This window comes from Clarias gariepinus, chromosome 6, assembly GCF_024256425.1.
Source record: "Clarias gariepinus isolate MV-2021 ecotype Netherlands chromosome 6, CGAR_prim_01v2, whole genome shotgun sequence".
Lineage (NCBI taxonomy): Eukaryota > Metazoa > Chordata > Actinopteri > Siluriformes > Clariidae > Clarias > Clarias gariepinus.
The window spans coordinates 22,207,604-22,229,766 of NC_071105.1; the positions used below are offsets into that span (position 1 = coordinate 22,207,604).

The following is a 22,163-nucleotide window of genomic DNA, read 5'->3' on the forward strand; positions in this document are numbered from 1 at the left end:
TTAGGGTTTTAAATGTGACACTGTAGTTACCGAGGGCTGTATTATAGTCTTACGTATATGGTACTTTATGGTAAGTGTTGTAAGGTTGCTCAGTAATAATTAATCCATGATGCTATCATGGCTTCATGTAGCTATTAAAGGTATATAAATAATATCTTTAACTTTGATCACGCTATGCATGGTATTTACTACACTATTTCAAATTATTCTCTTATAGCTTGACTATGCTGCTTTATGTGTGTGTGTGTGTGTGTGTGGAATCAAAATATCTAAATCCAGTTGCACTGGCACTTAAGAGTGATTATCGTTTTAAACTAAATACTATAATTACTCCACTACTTTTATTTGAGTGGAGGACTATTATACTAAATGAAGGAGCGGAACTGTGTGTGTGTGTGGAGTAATAAGGATAAAACTGTGGTCTAAAGCTTTGTATCCGTGATGACAATAACACCAGAGCTCGTACACCAGTTTAGAGAGTGTGTGTGTGTGTGCTTTGTTTTAGCCACTGGTGGCCACGTGGAGGAAACAAGACACAGATCATAAATAAGTGCACTCATCACAGATACATGAGACCTCACCAAGTCTGTGATTTGTTTGTTAATTTATATGTACTTAATAAGTTAAGCTACTTATAGCTATAAAATATAATACTTTCTACTTTGTCGTATTGAAAACATCGAATGTTTAGCTAAAATCCTGGCTATTTATTTACGTTATATCTTAATCTTATAAAATAAGTTGTAAGAAAATAACAGTTCAGTTTAAACTCATTTTTGTAGTCCAAGTGCTGCTATTGGTTTATTAAACATCAATGTCGTTTTAAGCCACATTGGGCCGGTCACTGCGGCCGAGTTACAAACAGCTCTGTGTTATACATAGATTCTGCTATACATGAGCGTAAAAGACGTTCTCTGACACACTGCTTAGTGTCCATACAGAGGGAATAAGCGGCTATTCGGATTTCAGCCCGCTTCTGGGCCAAGGGGGTTTTACGCATGCGCAGTAGAATAAATCAAGAACGTGCTGTTTGGCGCCGCCCTTAAAGCATTATCGTTAACTGTTGAATTTTTGGGACGTATCTCGGCATAAACGGGTGTGTAACCGAATCGGGATGTCAGACCAAACAATATTAGACAGAGATTATATGCATTTTGACGCGGGAAAAACAAACTTATATGCTAGCCAGAGTAATTTAGAAAAAGGGAATTAAACAGTTAGGCAGGCTATTCATAGGAAGGTTGCAGTGGAGAAGTTTATATATATATATATATATATATATATATATATATACAAACATATAAGCATTACTTCAAATTCATCCATCTAGGAACCTCTGTAGTCCAACCATTACCTCTGTAGGGCAATGGTGACCATTGTATTTATTGCCACTTGTATGACCGTGGATCTCCGGTCAACATTCACACGGGCATACATACAATTTGGGAACGCCATTTAGCCCAATGCATATATTCAAACTATGGGAGGAAACCAGGGTACCTTAAGGAAACCCACCAAGCATGGTGAGAACATGCGTATAGACCCGAGGCGGGAAACAAAGTGCAACAGTGCAAACCAATAAGCTGCCATGCCACTGTTAGTTCTATGGCATTATCTAAAGAACTAAAAAGACACTAGGAGAGGTAAGAAAGGCCAAAGTTTTGCTTTTTGATAATATGCAGAACAGAGGAGCAGATAAAGCTGTGCATAGACTATTAATAAAATGTGCAAGAAAACTATAAAGGAAAGAAGGAACATTTAAGAAAATAAAGTGAGTCGGGGAGTGATAACAGGTAACGGATAGAGGAAGACTTGGAGAACCTCAAACAGATTATCCAGAGGGCAAGGTGAACAGAATAAAGCGATTGCTTAGAGCAGTAGATGGTGTAAGAGTTGAAAGCCTGTCTTAGCTTCTGGAATTTGAGAAGTCTATGTTACCAGAGAAAAAAAAAAATTGGATGTATGAGTGTCCCAGTCAGGTATACATGCTGTGTATAGCAGCGGTTTGCACAGGAAAGCAAAGGTTTCCCAAATGTGGAGACAAACATAAAAGCTGAAGACTGCGGGGATAATGTGCAATAAAAAAGTGCTGTAACTGTGATATTCAACATTAGGTAACATACAGTGGTTGTGAAGTTAGGAAGGAAGCAGCAAAAATTTAAAAGCAAGTAAAAGCAGTTAACAATGTAATCTATGCAGAAGCAGCCAAAAAGACCCAAGGGAAGACAGGAACAGATGGAACTAACAAAGTTAACTAAATGCCATCAGTGAAGGGAAATCAAAAAAGGAAGGTAATATAACGCTAACAGTAGAGAATTAGATTTAATTTAATGCCTATGTAATCAATTGTGCAGATCAAGTCAAGCACAAAACAGAGAAAATTAAAATAATTGTGAAGAGAGCTGAAGAATTTTTGGCAATGAAGGATTTGTCCTGGGAGTAAATGAAGGAAAAGCTTGAAGCAGAAAGAAAGATGGACAGACCTGCTGATAAAATAAGTAAACTTTAAACTTTATAGCACAAAGCAGGGATTGATTTATGGTTATACTATCTGGTATCACTCAAAGGAAGATGGATCCCCTTCTTAATCTGGTTTCTCTCAAGGTTTCTTTGTATTGTCAGCACAGGGAGTTTTTCCTTGCAGTTATGACCCGCAGCTTGCTCAACCTGATCATCATATTTTTATACCTTTTTTCCTTACATTTTCCTAATTTTTATCTATCTATCTATCTATCTATCTATCTATCTATCTAGAGAGAGAGAGAGAGAGAGAGAGAGAATATATACCATATATATACGTAACGTTATGAAAAGTGCTAAATACGAAATAAAATCGAATTGAAAAAAAAAAAGTTTAATTTTTTAAAATACTATTATATAAACCCTTTAAACCTTTTTTTAATTGAAAAATAAAATAATATTATACACAAAATAATAATATTTTGTGATATCTTAATGCACAAAATATACTGTGGAGTAATTTTAATGGTGAGATTTGAATGATATTGAAGGAATTAATGAAGAGAAAGAAACCTACTGTACCTCAATGATGGAAGTGGAACAAGACTCATTGAACAAGTGACAACAGTCATGAAATCAACTATTGATCACACAATTATATCCAGTAGTTTGCCAACTACTTGTAGATGGGAAGTTGTCAAAGAAACAAACGTAGGAAGTGATTACCATCGAATACAAATAAAAGAGGCTTGAATTTAGAAGAGTATGGTGAACTGGGTTAGTTGACCACCAACAGTGCAAATTAGGATAAATTTCAGCAAGTTAGGGATTAAGCAGTTTAAGAAATGAATATAATCAATATATTATTAAGTTAACTGGTCTTGTTTATTGGGCTAAACCAGGCTATTCAAAATAAAAAATATTAGCAGATAAAAAAATGGTGGCATGGTGGGCAAATAAATGTGATAAAGCAATTAAGTCTTGAAATAAATCTTATAAAGTACTAACCAGAACTCACAGAGATTTTATTAAATATCAAATATTGTAGGCTGATGTAAGGAGAACAATTACAAATGCAAAGAAAATGCTTTTGGAGAATATTTTGTAGCTCAGTGGGAAGAGACACAGAAATTTGTCAAATATGGGGAATGGTAAAAGGGATTAACAGGATTTAAAGAGAATATGGATATCAAGTCTTTTTACGGATGGTAAAACAACAGTAGTGGCAGAGCAAAGATTGCAGATGAATGAAGAGAAAACGGATATAATTGCAATAATCTTTGTGAAAATACTTTGTGTAAAAGTACACTAGATACAGTAGCAAAGAATGAAAAACTACTACAGCATGGTGAAGGCATTAACAATCTGTTAAATATTCCATTTACAAAAACTGAAATGGGCTCTAAGGAAAACCAAAATGTCATCACCAGGAAGTATCCAGTGACACATTACTTGAGCTCTACAACTAAGTATGGGAGAATGGGAAACTGCCACAAAGCTGGAAAGAAGCAGTCATTGTTTGAATGTGCTGGAAAGGAAAAGACAGAGAACAAAATGAAACAAGACCAATAGCTTTTACACCCAATATCTGCAAAATAATGAAGAAAATGATAAATGAATAATGATAATTGAAAAGGCATGATATGATGTGGAAGGAAGTATTATTAATTAAGATTGGGAATTGGGAATAAAAGGGCAAATGTATTAGTGGATTAACGACTTTTCAGTGGGGTGAACTATCTAAGTCAGAATAGGAAAGAGCTACTCAAGTAATTTTGTGGTTGGAAATGGCATATCTTGAGGCAGCACATTAAGTCCTATTATTTTCCACTATCCTATGCTAACTGATCGATTCGTAGGGGTAGAAAAAGGAATGGGACATCCTCTTTTGCAGATGATGGAGCAATCTGGAAGAAAGTGAGGAATTTGAGTTTTATGGTTAAGAATGTACAGGAGAAAAGTAGTTATATGAATAGGGTTTTAAATTTCCAGTTGACAAAACAAAGACAATCATTTTACAATTTTACATTTTGACAATCAATTACAGTGAAAAGACAACTGGAAGTATGTAAAAACCTCAATTATATAAGCAAGAATTAGAAACAGTAAAACACTAAGTTTTGAGAATACAGTGTTGCTATGAAAGCTATATACACAGGATAAATAAGATCAGGATTGGATTAAGGGAGTGTGGTGTTTGCATCAGCAGCAAGTACATTTATCAAAGGGTTGCACAGTATTGAATGTTAGGCACTAAGTCTGTGTACAGGTGCATTTAAGCCAACTCCAATAGCTGCACTAGGAAATCGAAGAAATGCCTTTACAAATGAAAGATCCAACTATCAGTAAGTTAGATCTAGTAAGTTGGAATAACTGGGGGAATCTACAGAATCATGGTCAAAATCATGCAACAAAAGACATCTTAAACCTTGTTGGGAAAGGGATGGCAGGAAGTGGGGAGCTTTGAGTGGATAGCTCAGGTAAAAATGTGTCCAACGGTGCCACTGAAACCAGGACACACATGGATACTTCCATCTGCTACAGTAGATTTTACTTTACTAGAAAGGAAAAACAAAGATAAAGGATTTTATTTTGACCCACATAATATACAAGCTTTATGAATAGTTATTACAGATACATTCAGATATACACTGAGAAATCAAAGGACTCAGGAAACAAGAACAAGGTAGCATTTTTCTGTCTTCCAGGATTTAATCTAAAAGTGGAGAAAATGTTCTATTAGGTTCTACAGGTTTACACAGAATAAATATTTGCAATACCTGTAGCATAGAGAACACTAAACCATGGAGGGCAGTTCATCACTGATCAGTTTACACCACAGTCTTTCTAATAGTAGAGCAGACATTTTAATAGAAATCCAACAAACACTACAGAATAAATGACTAAGTATAACATTTTCATGTGTGCCAGCACATAATGGAATAAACACATGGTATAAAAAAAGGAGAAAAATACAGAACACTGATATTATAGTAAATTTTAGTAGAGCAGTAGATAAGATTATAATTAGGGAGAGGCTGCCGGAAAGGTGGCAGCAGCAATGGGTGAGGGAAAGAAAAGGATGATGGTTTCAAAGAAAGGTAGGAGAGATGAGATGTGCAGGGAAAAACAGGAAAGACAAAAAATAATATCAAGACTTAGATTTCGGAATACTAGGCTCAGCATTACGCTATACATATTAGGGAACAAAACAGGCAAATGGAGCTAATGAGTGCAAGAAGAGACATTAAACACATTTTGTTACTGTCAGAAATATAAACAAAAAAGAAGCCACCTAATTCGAAACCTAACAAGCATTTTAAAATTATCTAATAAATATTTTAATAAAAAACTCAGGAATTATCAGTTTTTGTTGTAATTTCGAATAAGGTTCAAGGTCTAACTTATCGCTATGAAGCACATCCTTAACAGGGTACCAATTTGTTGCAGAACACACACACACACACATACACACACAAACAAACACTACAGGCAATTTGGGAATGCCAATTAGTCTAATCTGCATGTCTTTCGACTGTGGGAGGAAACTGGAGTGCCTGGAGGAGTTTGCATGTTCTCCCTGTTCTGTTCTGGTTTGCTCCTACAGTCCACAAACATGCAGATTAGGCTAACTGGCATTTCCAAATTGCCCATAGTGTGTGAGTGCCTTTAGATTTCAGTAGCTTTTATCCATATAAATAAAAGAAAGTTTTCATCTGTAAATTGGTCAGAACTCGCTTTTGTAATGATATCTGTACATTTTATACATTAAAGAACCCAAAACCAGTCTAATAAATTTTTCTGTATGTCTGTCTGTCTGTTTGTATGTCTATCTATATGATTTGTCACAGCATCATGCAAAACTGGCCAGACAGAATTTTAGGAAACTTTGGCATTACTTCTGTATTTCGGTGAGGACGTGTAAAATTCCCAAACTAAGTGCCCAGTATTATGCATTAAAATATCCACCCCAAACCCCCGCCCCCTGGCATGGATTGCCCTAATCGCTACATATAATCTATATATGCAAAAGAAAGGTTTTATCTGTACATTGGTCAGAACTTGCTCTTTTAATAATATCTTTACATTTTACACGTTGGGGAACCTGAAACCAGTCTTAGAAAAAAATTCTCTCTGTAAGTCTGTCGGTATGTATTACAGCATCACACAAAACAGAATTTAATGAAACTTTTGCAGTACTTAGGTTTTTGCCCAAAGTTAAACCTGTGCCATAAATGAAATAAGTTAAAAAAAAATTTTTTTTTACAGAAATAAAAGGGCTGAAGGGGTATAAGTGAATTTTATACACTCAAGTAGTTTTAAGACAAGACTACTTTTTTGATTTGTGATCTGTGATTTACTCTCAGATTACTGAACAGGGAGTGCATTTGGCTGAAGACGAAAGAAGTACAACTTAGCGTAAAACAAGGAGTCAAAGATACTCAACCTTACAAAATTTAATTTCTTGGTAGTAATAAGTTATGCGAAGAGTTTAGCTGTACAAAAAGACAGGCACACATACACATTAACTTCAATCTTAAATAGTAATATCACTGATTATATTAAAGCTGATCAGCTTTTTTAAGCTTTAATCTTTTAAACTATTTCTACAACTTATTTTCTCATCAACGACCCATACTTGTACAGTATAAAACTAAATCCTGATTCACACTCCTTACCAATTGGTGGCGATAACTCGCCATTCTGTTGTTTGCCAAAAGCCAATAAAACACACAAAGAAGAAGAAACGGCCAGCTTTTTGCTTCTGTCGAGTCCAGACGCTCCCTTCAGCGCAGTGCATTGTGGGTATGGAATTCCCTAGGCCGAAGGAAGCCAGTGCGCAGGTCCGAAGGAAACTCCATGATTTTTTTGGCACGAAATCCTGCAGAAAATAGGAACTTGAAACGGGGATTAATGGAAACGGGGAATTACTTAAAGCGCAGTGAATTTTTAACTCTGTTTTCGCGTACTTAAGAAGCTTATTGTGGTTTTGACGCTTTGAATGAGACAATCGGCTCGTCCTCGCGCGACTGAGATCCGCTCGAAATTTCAGCTGATTTCTGGCGACAATGCATCGGGCGCAATAAAACCCCGCTAGCGTTATTGCTCTTTGTTTTTAGGCAGGACGGACGGATGGCGCAGACGGAGAAGAGGTAGGAAAGTGCCTGGGAAACAGTTTAGTGCCATCCTCAGTGTTCACTGAAGCAGCAGTCGGAGCTAAAGGCGGTCCGGAGGCTCCGCTATCTCTCTGCTCTGCCTCAGCGCGGCTAACAAGCAGCAAAACTTCGTAAACACAGGAGGAGGTATGTGGCTAAACCAGCCGAGCGAGCTAACAGGACCTGCTGTCTGCACACTCCCCTCCCCTCACCGATCTGCAGCTATTCCGCATTAATTCTGTCTTTTCCCGTTTAATTTCTTTGCTGATGCCACACTTTCACTATTATACAGTTTTACCGTTCAGTCTAATCGTTTCTCAACAGCCCGTGAAGCTAGCTAGCGAGTTAGCTCAGTAGTGTCTAGGCGCTAGCTAGCTGTTAGCTTTAAACAGAATTATCCTCTCGTTATTATTCTCCAGTCAGTGCACAGCTGCTTGTCTCAGTGCGGTTTTATTTATTCGCTTATGGTTTTAATAAGTCATAAGACTGCGTTAATCCCGGCGACTTGTTAGGTTAAGATAATAAAGCCTTGAAATAATAATAGTGTTTTTATTCCTCCTTGTCCTCGCTTGTTTACTTTCCTTCTGTCATGACACCCTGTAGGTTAGAAACAGACTCGGACATTTTCTCATTCATTTAGGCCTATTGTTTATTTGTTTGTTTTTACTTTTATATTTTAACATTTATAAAATAAAATGATGCAGCTTGCCGATTTGGACTACTAACAAGGTTTGAAGCTTGTTTACGTGCAGCAGCTTGTGTCTGTATTCCTGATAAGATTATTACAATCACGTTTAAACCTTTCCTAAGCTTGACTGAGCTCATTATATTCACAGATTACACTTTGGTTTCAGTAATTTGCCCCCGTGGCATTTGGAGAGCCTCTGCAGTCTGTTCAGGAGGAAACAGGAAATATAGTGACACATTTCACACCTTTATCTCACCATGCTCTTCCTCTGCTCCCTGTTTTTGCTCTTCTCTCTCTCAGCACTCTGTTGTCTTTAGGGGTTTAAGCACTTCAGTATTTCCAGGGTGTGCAGACTTGTCAGAGCCCCTTTTAACTACAAAATAAAACTTATCGACCCAACAGTAGGGATTTCATCGATGAACATAATCCGAATGTTTAAATATTATGTTTATTATTTAAATGCAAACACTAATATTTTCTATGGTTATGATTCATGAACTTTTCATTGTTTGTTCTAAAACACACAAAATTGTGGTCTATAATGTGCATTAAACCAAAGTGCTGATGTCAAAGTTGCACTTTACATTTCAGATTGTGACAGAGGGCTTTCCAAACCCGAGAGTCCACCAGGATAAAGAGAAGAGAGGACTGCCTGTTTCGGCAAGGTTTGAGTGCAGTTGTGTTGAGCGCTGGCGACACTACCAAGGATGTTTTCAGTGGGGTGGATTTCATGGATGGTGCTGATCCTGGCTAAATAAAGATGAAAAGGTACAGTTTAATAACAGAAAAGTAAAGTTTTGCTGTCTGAATATAGTGAGAGTGAAATATAGTGAAATATACAGTGGCAAGGGAAATGTTTGTGAACACCTTTACATCATGGTCATACTCGCTTTGCAATAAAAAGTACCTCCAGTTTCTGAAAAGGCTTTCTACTAGATTTTGGAGTGTGATTGTGGAGATTAATGAGATCATTTGAGGAGGTCGTGTGTGTTCATTGGGTTTGTGGTCGGGGCTATTTGCAGACACTCAAGTTCTTCCTCTCCAACCTTGACACATCATGTCTTTATGGAACTGACTTTTGGCATATTGCCATTTGGAAGAGGTTTGGGTGTCTTAGTTCCAATGAAGAGCCATATCAAACACTTGCTATGCCAATGTTGGAAGCACGCATCAATCAGCCATGTAAGCGTAAACACCACATAGCATTAGCACATTATCACTAATTATTAATTATATTCTGGTAAAACTTGTGACAGGATCATGGTCACCCAAGGCCCATTTTTGTCTGCAGGGACCAAAGACCGACCCGCCTAGTCAGTCTGATCCCACAGTAAAGGGAACGCAACTCAAATCACATAAAAGAAAAGTTTTTGCTGGCCATGATATCAGGGCACGAGAACACCCAGTTTGCCACAGACATGGCCCAGCAGGAAGAACTGCTGCCGAGGCTGCTGCCGACCTGGGTGCAAATTCCCCAGATCCCAATCCACTTGAGCATTCATGGGATGTGAATGGCAAACAAGTCTGATCCAAAGAGGCCCCATCCAGCAACACACAGCCCCCAAAAGATCTGCTGCCAGTTTCCGGTTGCCATGCACCACAGCACACCTCCAGATGGCTGGCAGAGCATCAGGCTTCGGGCCCAAAGCTAACTTGGTGGCACAAGGAGAACCCAAAACCTAGGTGTTGCTGATGCTAATGTTTATAATATTTTGCCTGATTGGGTAATATTTTATTAAAGGCAACTGGAGAGGGACCTTATCCAGTTAGATCTTCATATTGTCAACTGTTACACATTTACTGTTATAATAATGTTTACAGAACTTTTTTGGTAATCTGTAAATATATAGTTTGTTTATCTGCAAATTAGATTTATTTCTTATTGTAAATGGGTTGGCGGCACGGTGGTGTAGTGGTTAGCTCTGTCGCCTTGCACCTCCAGGGTCCGGTTTCAATTCCCGGCCAGGCTCGATTCCTGTCTCTGTGTGCATGGAGTTTGCATGTTTTTCCCGTGCTTAGCCTGGATGGGCTCCAGGTCCCCTCGACCCTGAATACAGGATAAAGCGGTATAGAAGAGGAATGAGTGTAAATGGGTTTTGACTTGTCTGTGGTTTGGATTTACAGGAGCTGGATGCATGTGAGCCAAAAATGACTGGGGGCAGTGAGAAGGCAGCAGGAAAAAAAGATGGTGGTCCGACACTCACCGCTCAGGTCCCTGTTGGTTGGCAGAGAAAGGTGGAGGATGGGGCTGTGGCTTACATTAGGTAACTTTTCACCCATATCAGTTTCCTCCATGTACTTTTGGTACTTCATCTGCTTCATCTGCTGGGCCCGTATTTACTAAGCGTTTCAGAATCACTCCTAGGAATCATGCTTAAAGTTAATTTATATCTAAACATATTCCTAGCTCAGAGTAGGACATAAAATTGATTTATGACGCTTCCTTTTCTTTTCCTACTTTAAGTAAGGAGTAGGACAACTTCTAGGAAAGTGTGTGACATCACTGTTTGACATTGGGAGCCACAAAGTACATTACATTTTATAGTGAGTGTTGTAGTTTTGACAATGTTTGTAGTTTTAAAATGTGGAAAATCAAAATGACAGTCATTGAAGTTGTGTGAAAGTCCTTATTCACATAGACAAAACTTGTCGATGTGTGATATGCCCCTTTAACAGAGCTGTGTAGGATTCTCAATCTAATGACAATAAGTAGAAGAAAAGAAAAAGCAAAATTGGAATATGATGAGACCATCTTGTTTGCAGAGGCCAAAGCAACATGTAAAGAAATAATTACAGGAAAATTCTGCCCTACTTTTACCTCTAAAGATAAACATAGTGAGTGTACGTCAACTTGTGAAACCATCGATGCCACCTGTCAGTTTGCTCCACGTACCCCTGAGGAGTGTGAATGACGGTGGTTACACCGTGTTAATGAAGTGCTTTTTATAACAGAGAATCACAAAAAACAAACAAACAAAAAAAAAAGTTGTGTACCACATAAATATTTTAATAAAAGCGTGTATGTATTAAATCAATGATCATGTTGCATCCACTTGAGTGTTGATGCTGTAATGATGTTTTTGGTTCACATAAGCCTCCTCATTGGTGCTTGGGACGATTATTTTAATCTGTGTGCCATGGATAATGCCAACAGCTTCAGGGAAACCAGTTATGTGCAAGAATGCAGCTAGTTTTCTATTGATATCTTGCTGCGTGATGGGGGGGAAATGTATGAATCTGCACATGATCTTGTGGTGTTGTAAGAGCAAAGTTTAATTTATTATTTCCAACATTGTCGGCTGTGACAATGAGTAGAGTAGCGGTCACCTGCAGAGACAGCATATAAAATGTTTGTTAATGGACCAATACAAAAAGTATTTCTATTTTTGTCCAAACACATCGCTTATGAACTCTAAGTCACTCAATGTCACCAAACCGTCTCTCCTCCGTACACGTCTCTGCTATAACCCCTGGAGTTCCAAGTTTTGCTGGCGATTGGAATGATTTCCTATTTTAAGAACATTGATAAATTGCTAAAAGAGTAGGACAACTAAGTAGGCCACTTGGGAGCAATTTCCTACTCTGAAATGCTTACTTAAATGCTCTGGTCATTTAATTTTTTTTTTTTACAATCTGTATTATGTACAATATTTGTGCACTCTTTATTATATACACTGTTTAATCTGTCTAGTATTTGTTTTGCCTGCCTGCAAAAAGCATGAAGTATAACAGGACTTCTCTCGGTTCTGTTTGCTCTCGGTCCTGATTAACTGCCAGCTCTGGTCACTCTTGATGTAGATGGACTTTTTTTTTTTCCTCGTCTAAAGTTGGGTTATGAAAGCATCAGAGAAGATGGTGTGCATTACATGAATATACATTTTCTGTCAGTACTGTTGAAGAATAATTAGGACAACTAGTGGTTTTTTTTTTTTTTTTAACTCCACAATTTATTCAATGATTACTTTTTAAAAGCAAAGAAATCTGTATAATGTATAATAAGTATAATAGTGAGGAAATAAGTGGCTTTGTTTTAAATAAAAAGTTGCAAGAATGAGGTTCAATGACAGTCAAGACAGCTGTGGGTGTAGCAAAGCAAACTTCATTCACAAACATTCAAACACATTCACTGAGCTGTTAAACAGGCACTTTGAGCTAAGATGTTTAAGCAGAAAATTTATGCACTGACCCCCCCTCCCCCCAATCTCTCTCTCTGTCTCGCTCTCTTTCTGTCTCTTTCTCTCTTAGCCCAAGTGGTACAGTTCTGTGTTCAGTGGAAGAGGTGAGGGTGTATCTGTTGACAGATGGCACATGTAAGTGTGGACTAGAATGCCCACTTGTCCTTCATAAGGTGAGATGCCTGTTTAATAGTTAAAATGAGACCTTTTCTTTTTTTTCTTGTTATTCACTGCTAAAATGAACAGACAAAGAAAATACACAGTAGTGTTGGAATATTAGTTATAGTTTTATATTGTGATTGTTCGCGTTTATTATTATTATTATTATTACTATTATTATTATTTAACCAGTCCTGTTGCATGTCCTGTTGAGTGTTTGCTAGACGTGACGTTATGTGATGTTCTGATTTTGTTTCAAAACTTGCTAAGGTACTTTTTATCATATTTGTGCTAGTGCAAGGAAAAATGTTTTATGAAGAAAAATGAAGTCAAAGGAAATATTTTGGATCCAGTAAATGTTAAATTATTTATAGTAAATGAGCGAAATAAAAATTCAGCATCTTTGCCCACTTCAGATTTTGTCTAAACTCCTGTATTTCATCATTAAATTGTTCTTTAAAAAATTCTCTCTGATTTTTGACATATCCAGTACTGTCTTTATCTGATTAAAGAGCAAAGATGGTGGAAAGTTGACGATAAAAAAAAAAAAAAAATACATGTCTCCTTAATGAACTTTGTTCCTTCAGGTTTTCAACTTCGACTCTGCTGCAGGGGTTCCTGCTCAGAGTCATCAGTCAGGGAAGGTGGAAGAAGATATGACCAAACTGTGCAACCATCGCAGGAAAGTGGTCGCCATGGCTGCCCTGTGTCGGAGTATGCAGGCTTCCCAATTACCATTACCAGCTCATGGCTCAGGTACACTCATTTAATGTCATTGTATACTGACATGGATATGATCCCTGCAGTGTGTTCTGTTAACGTGATAATATCTATTAACTTTCATGTTGATGTGTATGCTTTAGTAATTGATGTTTTGAAATCCATGCCTACATTTATAGTTCATATTTTTATATAGTGAAGTGTGCATTTGCTTCTAGGGAGCAGTGCGTGCTTGGTGGATGGGAAGGATAAGAGAGGGTCTATAGGGGCCCGAGGAGATGTAACCCACCGCACTTACACAACTCAGCTGACGCTAAACCAGGCCAGACCCAGCAGCAGTGGCAGCTTTCCCGTACCATCGCCTCTCGCTCTTCAGAATGGATCTGTATCTCACACCAACTCCATACTGACGCCTGATCCGAGCTCGCCCTTAAAGAAGACTTCTGCCCAGTCCCCAGGGCCCAGCATAGCTGTTTATGGGAAACAGCAGTGGAGCCCTCACCCTGCCCTTAGCCAATCCAGCCTCCAAAGAGCACCATCCAAGCCAGTCTCTCCCAGCACTACAAAATTAGACACGACCCACACGTACCAGACAGACTCTTCCATTCTCGTGACATTTTCTTCACCAACAACTTCTTCATCTTCGCCTGTGATTGCCAGGGCAGGACAGTCTCATGTACAGGGAACGGTTGTGAAATCATCATCTCCTCTTTCTCTCTGTCCATCCCCTTCTCGTGCTCAGGACACTTTCTCCCCTCACCAGCGATCTCGTCACTCCTCCACGTCATCTCTCTCTGAGGGAGCTCCAGGATCCATGCTCGCTCAGGGCGTTAAACCTTCCTCTTCTCCTCTGCCTCCCACGCAGCCCTGCTCTTCGCCCAAACTCTCCCTACCCCCAACCAGCCCACGCAGTCGTCTAGAGGGCATTTTGCAGCACTACAAAGACTGCAGCACCACCACCACCAACCCTGACTCTACGCAACATCACCACACGTTCAGCGGCAAAAACAAACTCCATCCAATGCAAAACTCGCAGCCAGCCCAGAATAATTCCTGCGATAAGAGGAATGGACCGGTCCTAGGTTCTGCTCCAGGACTGATTGGTCTCCCTTTGGGTCAGTTCCTGTGTCAGCAGAAGAGCCAGCAGCACATCAGCAACTCTTTTCCAGCTAGTAGCCTCCTTTCAGCAGCTGCTAAAGCCCAGCTGGCCAATCAGAAAAACCAGAGCCAGGGTGCCCTTCCTCTCCCAGCCTTGGACAAGGAGCAGCAGTCCAAGGTATTAATTAGCACTTTAAACAGTACCCTTAACACCCCTACTGCCCCAACCCAATCATTGACGGCTTTTTTGCTTCCTCACTCCCCCTCTCTCCCCATGTCCAACCCTTCTCCGCCTGAAAAAACATTACGCCGTAAACGCCAGCGCCGTTCACCCACTGTTCTTAGCATGCTAAAAGAATCGCAGGTAAACCGGACTGTGGGAGACCAGGTTGCAACCCCCCCTATTGTGTCTTCCCCTTCTCTATCATCCTCTAGCTTGTCTCCTCCTGTGACCCACTTAGAAAACCACCTCCAGCCTGCACGCTTGTCTGGTGCTCCTCCTTCCACCACTTCTGTGCCTAATAGTGTACTAAGGCAGATGGAATGGGAAGAGGGCAAAAGGGTTGCTCTTCCCAATTCCCTTCCTCTTTCCAACTCCCTTCCTCTTTCCTCAGCCCCTGCTTCATCCCAGCCCCTCTCTGCCCTGCTCCAGCTCCTCAGTATGCAGAGCGCCCAGAACAATACTTCGCCTACAGTCCCACCCAGCCGGCACACGGTTGTGCCCCCTTCATCACCACCTTTGGGTACCTCTCAATCGCCTCAGTATGACAGCCACCTTGAACCACAAACACAAATCCACATAAAGCAGTCTCAGCCCCAAAACCTAGTGCCCACTTTGGAGTCTCTTACTCAACTGGCAAGTACTCAGCCCCTTTCTCTGACATGCGAAGACACAGACGCAGTTGCAGTAAACCTGAAAACAACAGCAAATAGTGCAGTTCTGAATCTGAGCCTGCCTCACACAAGCACCAGTGCAGGAACTGAGCCTTCCATTAACAGCCATACTCTTGGTGTGATGAGCCAGTTGTCTTCATCTCCCTGCCTCTCTGCTTCGGTTGTGTCACAGAAAAGCTCCGGAGCCAAACTAGGGGATGTTGGATCTGATCAAAACATCTACCAACCAAACCAGTCAGAACAAAACCAGGCTACAGATAATGAGGGTAAGATTAATATATAATATCTTAGATTTTTCATGAAAAAGAAACAAAAATAACTTAGTGAGGCCATTTTCTTATAACAAACATGACTTCTCTTTTCTCAGGTGCTGTAATATCCGAAGAGCAGCAGAATTTGGAGACTAAGCTACTTTCTGGCTGTGACCACGACCCTAACCTTGCCCTAGCCCATGCATCTGGCCCCACTTCAGCTGATCTTCCAAACTCTGCAACTGATCATGCAAGCACCTTGCAGCTGGCTGAATCTTTCCCCTTCATGACACAAGAACAACTCCTTCAGCTTCTCTCCTCGAATGCAGCCTTGCCTTCCCTTCTTCCCCCTTTCTTAGGGTCCCTGCCTCTCGGGCTCTGGACGAGCACTCAGGCTCCCACAACTGGAGCCGCACAGACTCCACAACACGCAAGCAACCTCCTCAACCAGGCTTCTTTACTCAATGTTCTGCCTTCTGCACTGGGACCGCAGGGGGACCTCCCTCTTAATCTCGTCAGTCTGTTGAATCCTCCTTCTCCAGGGCCTCCACTGGCTCCAGGTGTAGCTGCAGGGCTTGAGGCTGGTGAAAAGAACCCTGGACTACAGGCGCTGCTCATGGCATCTTTGCTTCTTGGGCAGAACCCAGCTGCCATGCTCCCATTGCCGGGACTCAATTTAGACCTCCCTCCACTGCAGCAGGTATTCGGGGAAGGGATGTCTCTAGAGAAGACCCCGGCTCTGCTGGATTCTGTCTTGATGGGGCCGGGACTCCTAGATGCCCTCCAGGCTCTAGCACCACCTGCAGATGGCCAGTCGCTTTTGCTCTCTGCCCAGCTCACTTCTCCTCCCCCTCCTCCTCCCGCCGCCTTCCTGTCCCTGAACCCTGCACTGCTGGCTGCAGCCCTTGCACAGGCTGAAACCCTTCCCAACCACACACCATCCCCCCCACCTCCTACTCAGGTACACTCACTCAGAATATAGAAAAATACAAAATTACCTAGAAACGTAGGGAACAGAAATGTTGCACACCGCACTTGTTAATGTTAGAAAAGGGAACTACTGTGCTATGCTGATATTCCAAAAGCAAATGTATAAAGAAGTGGTATTTCCTAAAGCACTGCCAGAGTGTGTTAAAACCAGAAGTGTATAGAGATTTAAGCACTTAAATAGTTTCAAATCATTCCATGTGCTGTAAATCGCTAAATGTACACAGTGTTCCCTATTGAGTTTGATTTAAAATCATGTTGAGTTCATCAAGCGGTTATTTATCTGCTATGAGGCCAGGCTCTCAGGAGAGGTGAACTGAGAGAGTGTATAAATAGCCAGACATCTTGAGCTTGAATTTGTAAAAATGTTTCAAGTCAAGATATCTTGTGTATCTATTTTTGCACGTTGTAGGGTTCTGCACTGGTTTCTACCTCTGTGTCCTGTACCCCAATGGTACCAGTCACTGGACAGGAAACATGTGACTCACTGACTGAGCACGACAAGACCAACAGCCAGACGCCTCAATTTCTTCCCACAATCTTGTCCCAAGGGGTTCTGGGTAAGTGAAGTAAAACTGCTCAAAACTATTCCTTGCTTATTTTGATTGTGTTGTTTTTGTTGATGTAATACATACTATTTGTGCCCAGTCCTGTAAGTTCAAGTTATGATGTGATTGTTGTACAGTTAGCTTGCAGTGGAGATTCTCTTGTATATCCCTGTCTAGTCCTCCTACACTTTCTTGTGATGCCTTTAAAATGTGTATTTCGGGCTGGAGGCAGCCTGTGAAAAGTTTCCATGAAAATAGTTTTGATGCCAATCAGGATGAGACCAGGGTTCAGTGGTAGACTGTAAGCGCATAGCAGGTGCCGTATTGGTAAGGCTAGGTGCTGGGACTAACATTGTGGTCATTATGAGGTTCATAGCATATTACTCTACTCTGTGGAGTGCTGCGTTTGTTTATCATGTAAAACACTAGTATTGATGCCTTCAATTGTATTCTAATATCAAAACATATCAAAGTCACTTGATAAGATTGTATTGTTTGTGTTCATTCCTATAGATATGGCTTGATCAGAACCTCAGCTAGCTTTATTTGTGGTCAGAAAAAGTCAACAGAAAAATGGTTTGATATTTTTCCTGATGTCAAAGCGACCAGGAGAGATTCTTTACTCTATGCCTTGACCAGTCAGTGAAGTCTAGCCTTTTGAGATTAGATTAATTTGTTATAAACAGATTATGGTTTACAGTTTTTAAAATGTATTGAATTCAGTAGCACCTATTATTATTATTATTATTATTATTTTATTTTTATTTTTTTGTAATCTATGTATGTGTCTCACCGGGAATCATCCAGTATGATATTCTGATACCTAGGCAATGTGATTTGTGTCATGATTTTTACAGATTTTGAAACTCTAAACAAACCTGGCAAATAATTTGCTCCTACCACACATGATGTGTTGCTGACTGGCCATGTATGAATTTTTAGATCCTTGTAGGATTATACAGAAACTGCAACATATTAAAATGTTTTAAAAATGATTTATAATAAACCAATTGGAGTCAGTGTGGCAATCGTGAATCGCCACATAAAGAAATCACTTAAATCAGATAAAGTGATTCACTCAGATTAAATCACTGAATCGATTTCCCCTCCCATCTGTATTATACACCGTTTTTAACTTGCCTATTGAAATCGTAAAGAAATGCTTATGAGAGCTTTACATGACTTTGACAGAGTTCACCATAAAGACTTTGACATACTGTATGCAAACATGGCGGTCAGCTGGCTAACCCAGTCGATATGATGTAATTGTGGTAGTCCACACGAACAGGCTACAGAGAACTACATATGCTCAGGTCTTAGGAATACAACAGGAAAAGTTTTTTTTTTTTTTTTTTTTTTTTTCTTCAGGTCTAATTAAACACAAACTTTTTCTTGTGTCCAGGTGACCTGGCAGCTTTGGGTAACATCAATAATCTCCACAGTTTACTAGCAGCAGGGCCTTTGTTGTCACTTGGAATGCCACTATCACAGAACCAGGCTGCCCTTAACCCACTAACGTGCCTGCAGGTAACACAGAATTACAAACATATGCAAGACTGATTTTATCCCCCTGTCCCCCATTTTGCAACTCTACCTTTTAAACTTATGTTTGATTTTGCAATAAATAACATAAGAATTAAAGGTGCACTTCTGTATTACGGGCTATTGTTTTATAGATTCATGATGTATAATCTTAAGCAAAGCCGTTCACCTTTCAGGAAGTAACACTACAAAATAATCTAGAATCAGTACTTAGTCAGGGTATATGTTTATCACACTACTTAAATTATAAGTATTTTTTTCCACTTTTTTTTTAGTTGTCTATGGGTCCAACACTAATGGGGGAGAAACCACTGGCTGTACATGAGACCACACCTGCACAAGAAGACCTCCCTCCTTCCCAACTGTGCCAGGATTCCCTGCTTAATCCTGGTCACCTACAGCCTCCTACACAGCAGAAGGAAGAATCAGCAGCGGCTGAACCAGGGCTCATTGACCCGTATGGTTCCTTTATGGACACCATCTACACTTCCTTCCTGCAGGTGAGTGGGCGTGGCTCAGAAGGAGGGAGTGACACCAATGCGCTCTCGTACCCAGAGCTCGCACCCTCTCTTAGTCCTCGGCGAGCATGCTCGGTACACAATCTTGACTTGTCCCGCCTCAGCATGGAAGCCGCCCACTCTCCAGCACGTGGCACGCCCAAACTCAGTGAAGACCCGCCCACCACTCCACCCTGTAAACCTGCAGAGTCTCATCAACCAGATGCTCCCCTTCATCTCACATTCATGGAAGAGGCAAAGACTGACGGCTCAGCCAAGCTGTGTGTCTATAGTAACGGTATCGGTCCAGGAGCAGGAAGGGATGACGACGGTGAGGAAGAACGGAGACAGGCACCGGGGTACTTGAGCCCCAGAGAGAGAGGGAACATTGACCCTGTGGATGATGCCATGGGTAATGTGAACACAGAGCAAGGGAGGGTAAGTGTCTCTGCAAGAATAAACTACTTTGCTGAATTGGTTCTACTACAAAGCTCATTCTTTTTTGTTTTAAGACCTAAAATGACAATATTGTATAATTTAAAAAATAGCTTAAATAATCTCAATGTTTTTCAGCAAAAGTTTTGAGATTGATGCAAAAATGAATTTTCTCAAAGTCTGCTGCTTCAATGTTTAGATTTTTTTGTCAGATGTTACTGTGGTATACTGTATGTTATTACAGGCATTTCATAAGTGTCAAAAGGCTTTTATTTACAATTACATTATGTTCATGCAAAGACTCAATATTTCCACCCGCTTATTGAGGATTGACTACAAGTTCTCAATGGGATTAAGGTCTGGGGGGCCAAAGCAACTTGGTTATCACTTTTGCCTTATGGCGAGGTGCTCCATCATGCTGGAAAGGCATTGTTTGTCACCAAACTGTTCTGGGATGGTTGAGAGAAGTTGTTGCTCGTGAGTGAGCCCATTTCCTTGGCTGAGAAGCAACCCCACACATGAATGGTCTCAGGATGCTCAACTGTTAGCATGACACAGGAATGATGGTAGCCCTCAGCTTCTCTTCTCCCGGCAAGCTTTTTTCCGGTTTTCCAAACAATCAGAGTAAATTAATTCCCCCCAGTCCTCAGTAGTCCAATCCCAGTACCTTTTGCAGAATATCAGTCTTGTCCTTGATGTTTTTCTTAAAGAGAAGTGGATTTTTTTTTTGTTGCCCTTCTTGAAATTTATGAAGGCGAGCACCATCATCAGTCATTTTCAGTCTTCGGTTTGTGTGGAGTTGCTTCTTAGCCAAGAGAGTGGGCAACTTTTCTCAACTATCCAACTTAATGTAATTGTATGTTAATGTAAAAACCTTCGACATTTATGAAATGCTTATAATTGTACTTTAGTATACCATAGGAACATCTGACAAAAATATCTAAAAACACTAAAGCAGCGGACTTTGTGAAAATTAATGTTTGTATTATTTTCAAAACCTTTGGCCACAACTGTACACTGTGCCCTGGTGACTGTGGACTCTAAAGTACTTTTCACAAAGAAAGTGGGGAAAATGTTAAATTAATTCTGCAATGCAGGGGATCGTTTTATTATATTCAGGACTTAATTTTACTTCTCATCCTGTTTCAGGCTTTAGAAATGCGGACAGGAGCCCGAAGGGGACGGAAAAGAAAACAAACGTGAGTCTGTGTCAGTGAGCAAAAATCAAAGCAATTGATCTTTTTAAAGTTGAAGCCAACTCCTTGCTGTCTCTTCACACAAGGCTGCAGAGAGGGCCGGAGTTTCCTGGAGATATCGAGCGCATCATAGAGGAACCAGCAGCTACAGTGAGCCCAACACACAAACATCCCAGAAATGCGTTATAGGCTGTTTTAAACGCTCTTGTACAAATCTTTCTCTCAGACAGAGGACATTCTGCCTGACTGTATCAGGTTTATGTTGCAATTCATTTCTAATCCCGTAAATCTTGTGTGATGCAGATAGCACTGCAGAGGCCAGCGAGAGGGAAAAGGCGGCGTGTGGTCAGATAGACGTTCTAACAGAAGCCCTTATCCTACTGTACTTTACACACCAACACCAGCACTGTCAGTATGGCAAACCCCACAGTGTACAGTTGAGCTACACTGTGCTGTCCTGCAGAACGCACTCCATCTTTTCAAAAGCCTAGTTACCTCACTCGCCTCCTTTCTTCATTCTTCCCTCTCTCTTTTCGATTGGACTTGTTCTGTTTTTACATTTTTCTAGCCACAGTGACCAGAACAATACAAATGATGTAAATGGCTAGCCAACACTACTGCATAGGATGTCTCTCTCTCTCTCTCATTTTATTTTCAGTCCTTATTATGGGCCTGTAACGCCCTCTATCGGCCAATCATAGTTATAGCATTCCCTTTAATTTTCTTTCCTACCTGCCATGGATCATGCTGGAGTGATGCGGGGATAAATTTCCATCAAAACTTTGACTGAAATCAAATATTTACAGGCTTAACATTGTCACTGCGTATGTGATGACCTACGTAACCTCATGAGTAGAGTCTCCTTTCTTACACACTGTTGTGTGTAAGGAAAGTATGTACTGTATACGTGTATGTGTGTGTAAGTCAGGGGGCGGAGTTCAATACTGTGAGCTGTGGCAGTCTGCTTTTATAGTCAGAGCTGTAACTCGCCCATTCCGTTTCCTCTGACATCAACTGCCACCTTATCAACGTAGGCACAAAATATTAAATTAATGGTTTAAAGTAATAATGAGGATGATTATGCAATTTTAATAATGAATTTATGTAAATATGTACAGTTTTAGTATTTTATTTTGTACACTTTTTTAGGAAAAAATGATCAATTTGTAAAGTATTTCCTCCCCAGAAACAACCCCTTTCCTGTCCCATATTTACATTGGTTTTGTAAAGAGAATACTTTGTGATCAGTAGCATTTCTTTGTTTTTATGGGAGTCAACTTTTATTTAACAAATTAAAACAATTACCTGTACATTTTGCTGGTTGTGTCTCCTTCTTGGAACAACTCTACAGTTATGA

The 22,163-nt window shown here is 40.2% G+C and overlaps 1 protein-coding gene across 2 annotated transcripts; it reads left to right on the forward strand.

Moving 5' to 3' along the window:
* The first annotated feature begins 6,865 nt into the window (after positions 1-6,865).
* mbd6 (methyl-CpG binding domain protein 6) lies at positions 6,866-22,116 on the forward strand. Of its 2 annotated transcripts, XM_053497707.1 has the most exons (14): positions 6,866-7,304; positions 7,581-7,763; positions 8,896-9,072; positions 10,429-10,568; positions 12,550-12,652; positions 13,226-13,394; positions 13,577-15,616; positions 15,718-16,562; positions 17,001-17,148; positions 18,539-18,663; positions 18,954-19,613; positions 20,760-20,809; positions 20,893-20,956; positions 21,110-22,116. In XM_053497707.1, the coding sequence occupies exons 4-14, from the start codon at positions 10,453-10,455 to the stop codon at positions 21,158-21,160; spliced, it is 4,371 nt and encodes a 1,456-aa protein (XP_053353682.1). In that variant the 5' UTR covers positions 6,866-7,304; positions 7,581-7,763; positions 8,896-9,072; positions 10,429-10,452; the 3' UTR covers positions 21,161-22,116. The 2 variants fall into 2 exon arrangements, with proteins under 2 accessions (XP_053353682.1, XP_053353681.1); XM_053497706.1 differs by having other exon boundaries at positions 6,866-7,763.
* The last annotated feature ends 47 nt before the right edge of the window (positions 22,117-22,163 follow it).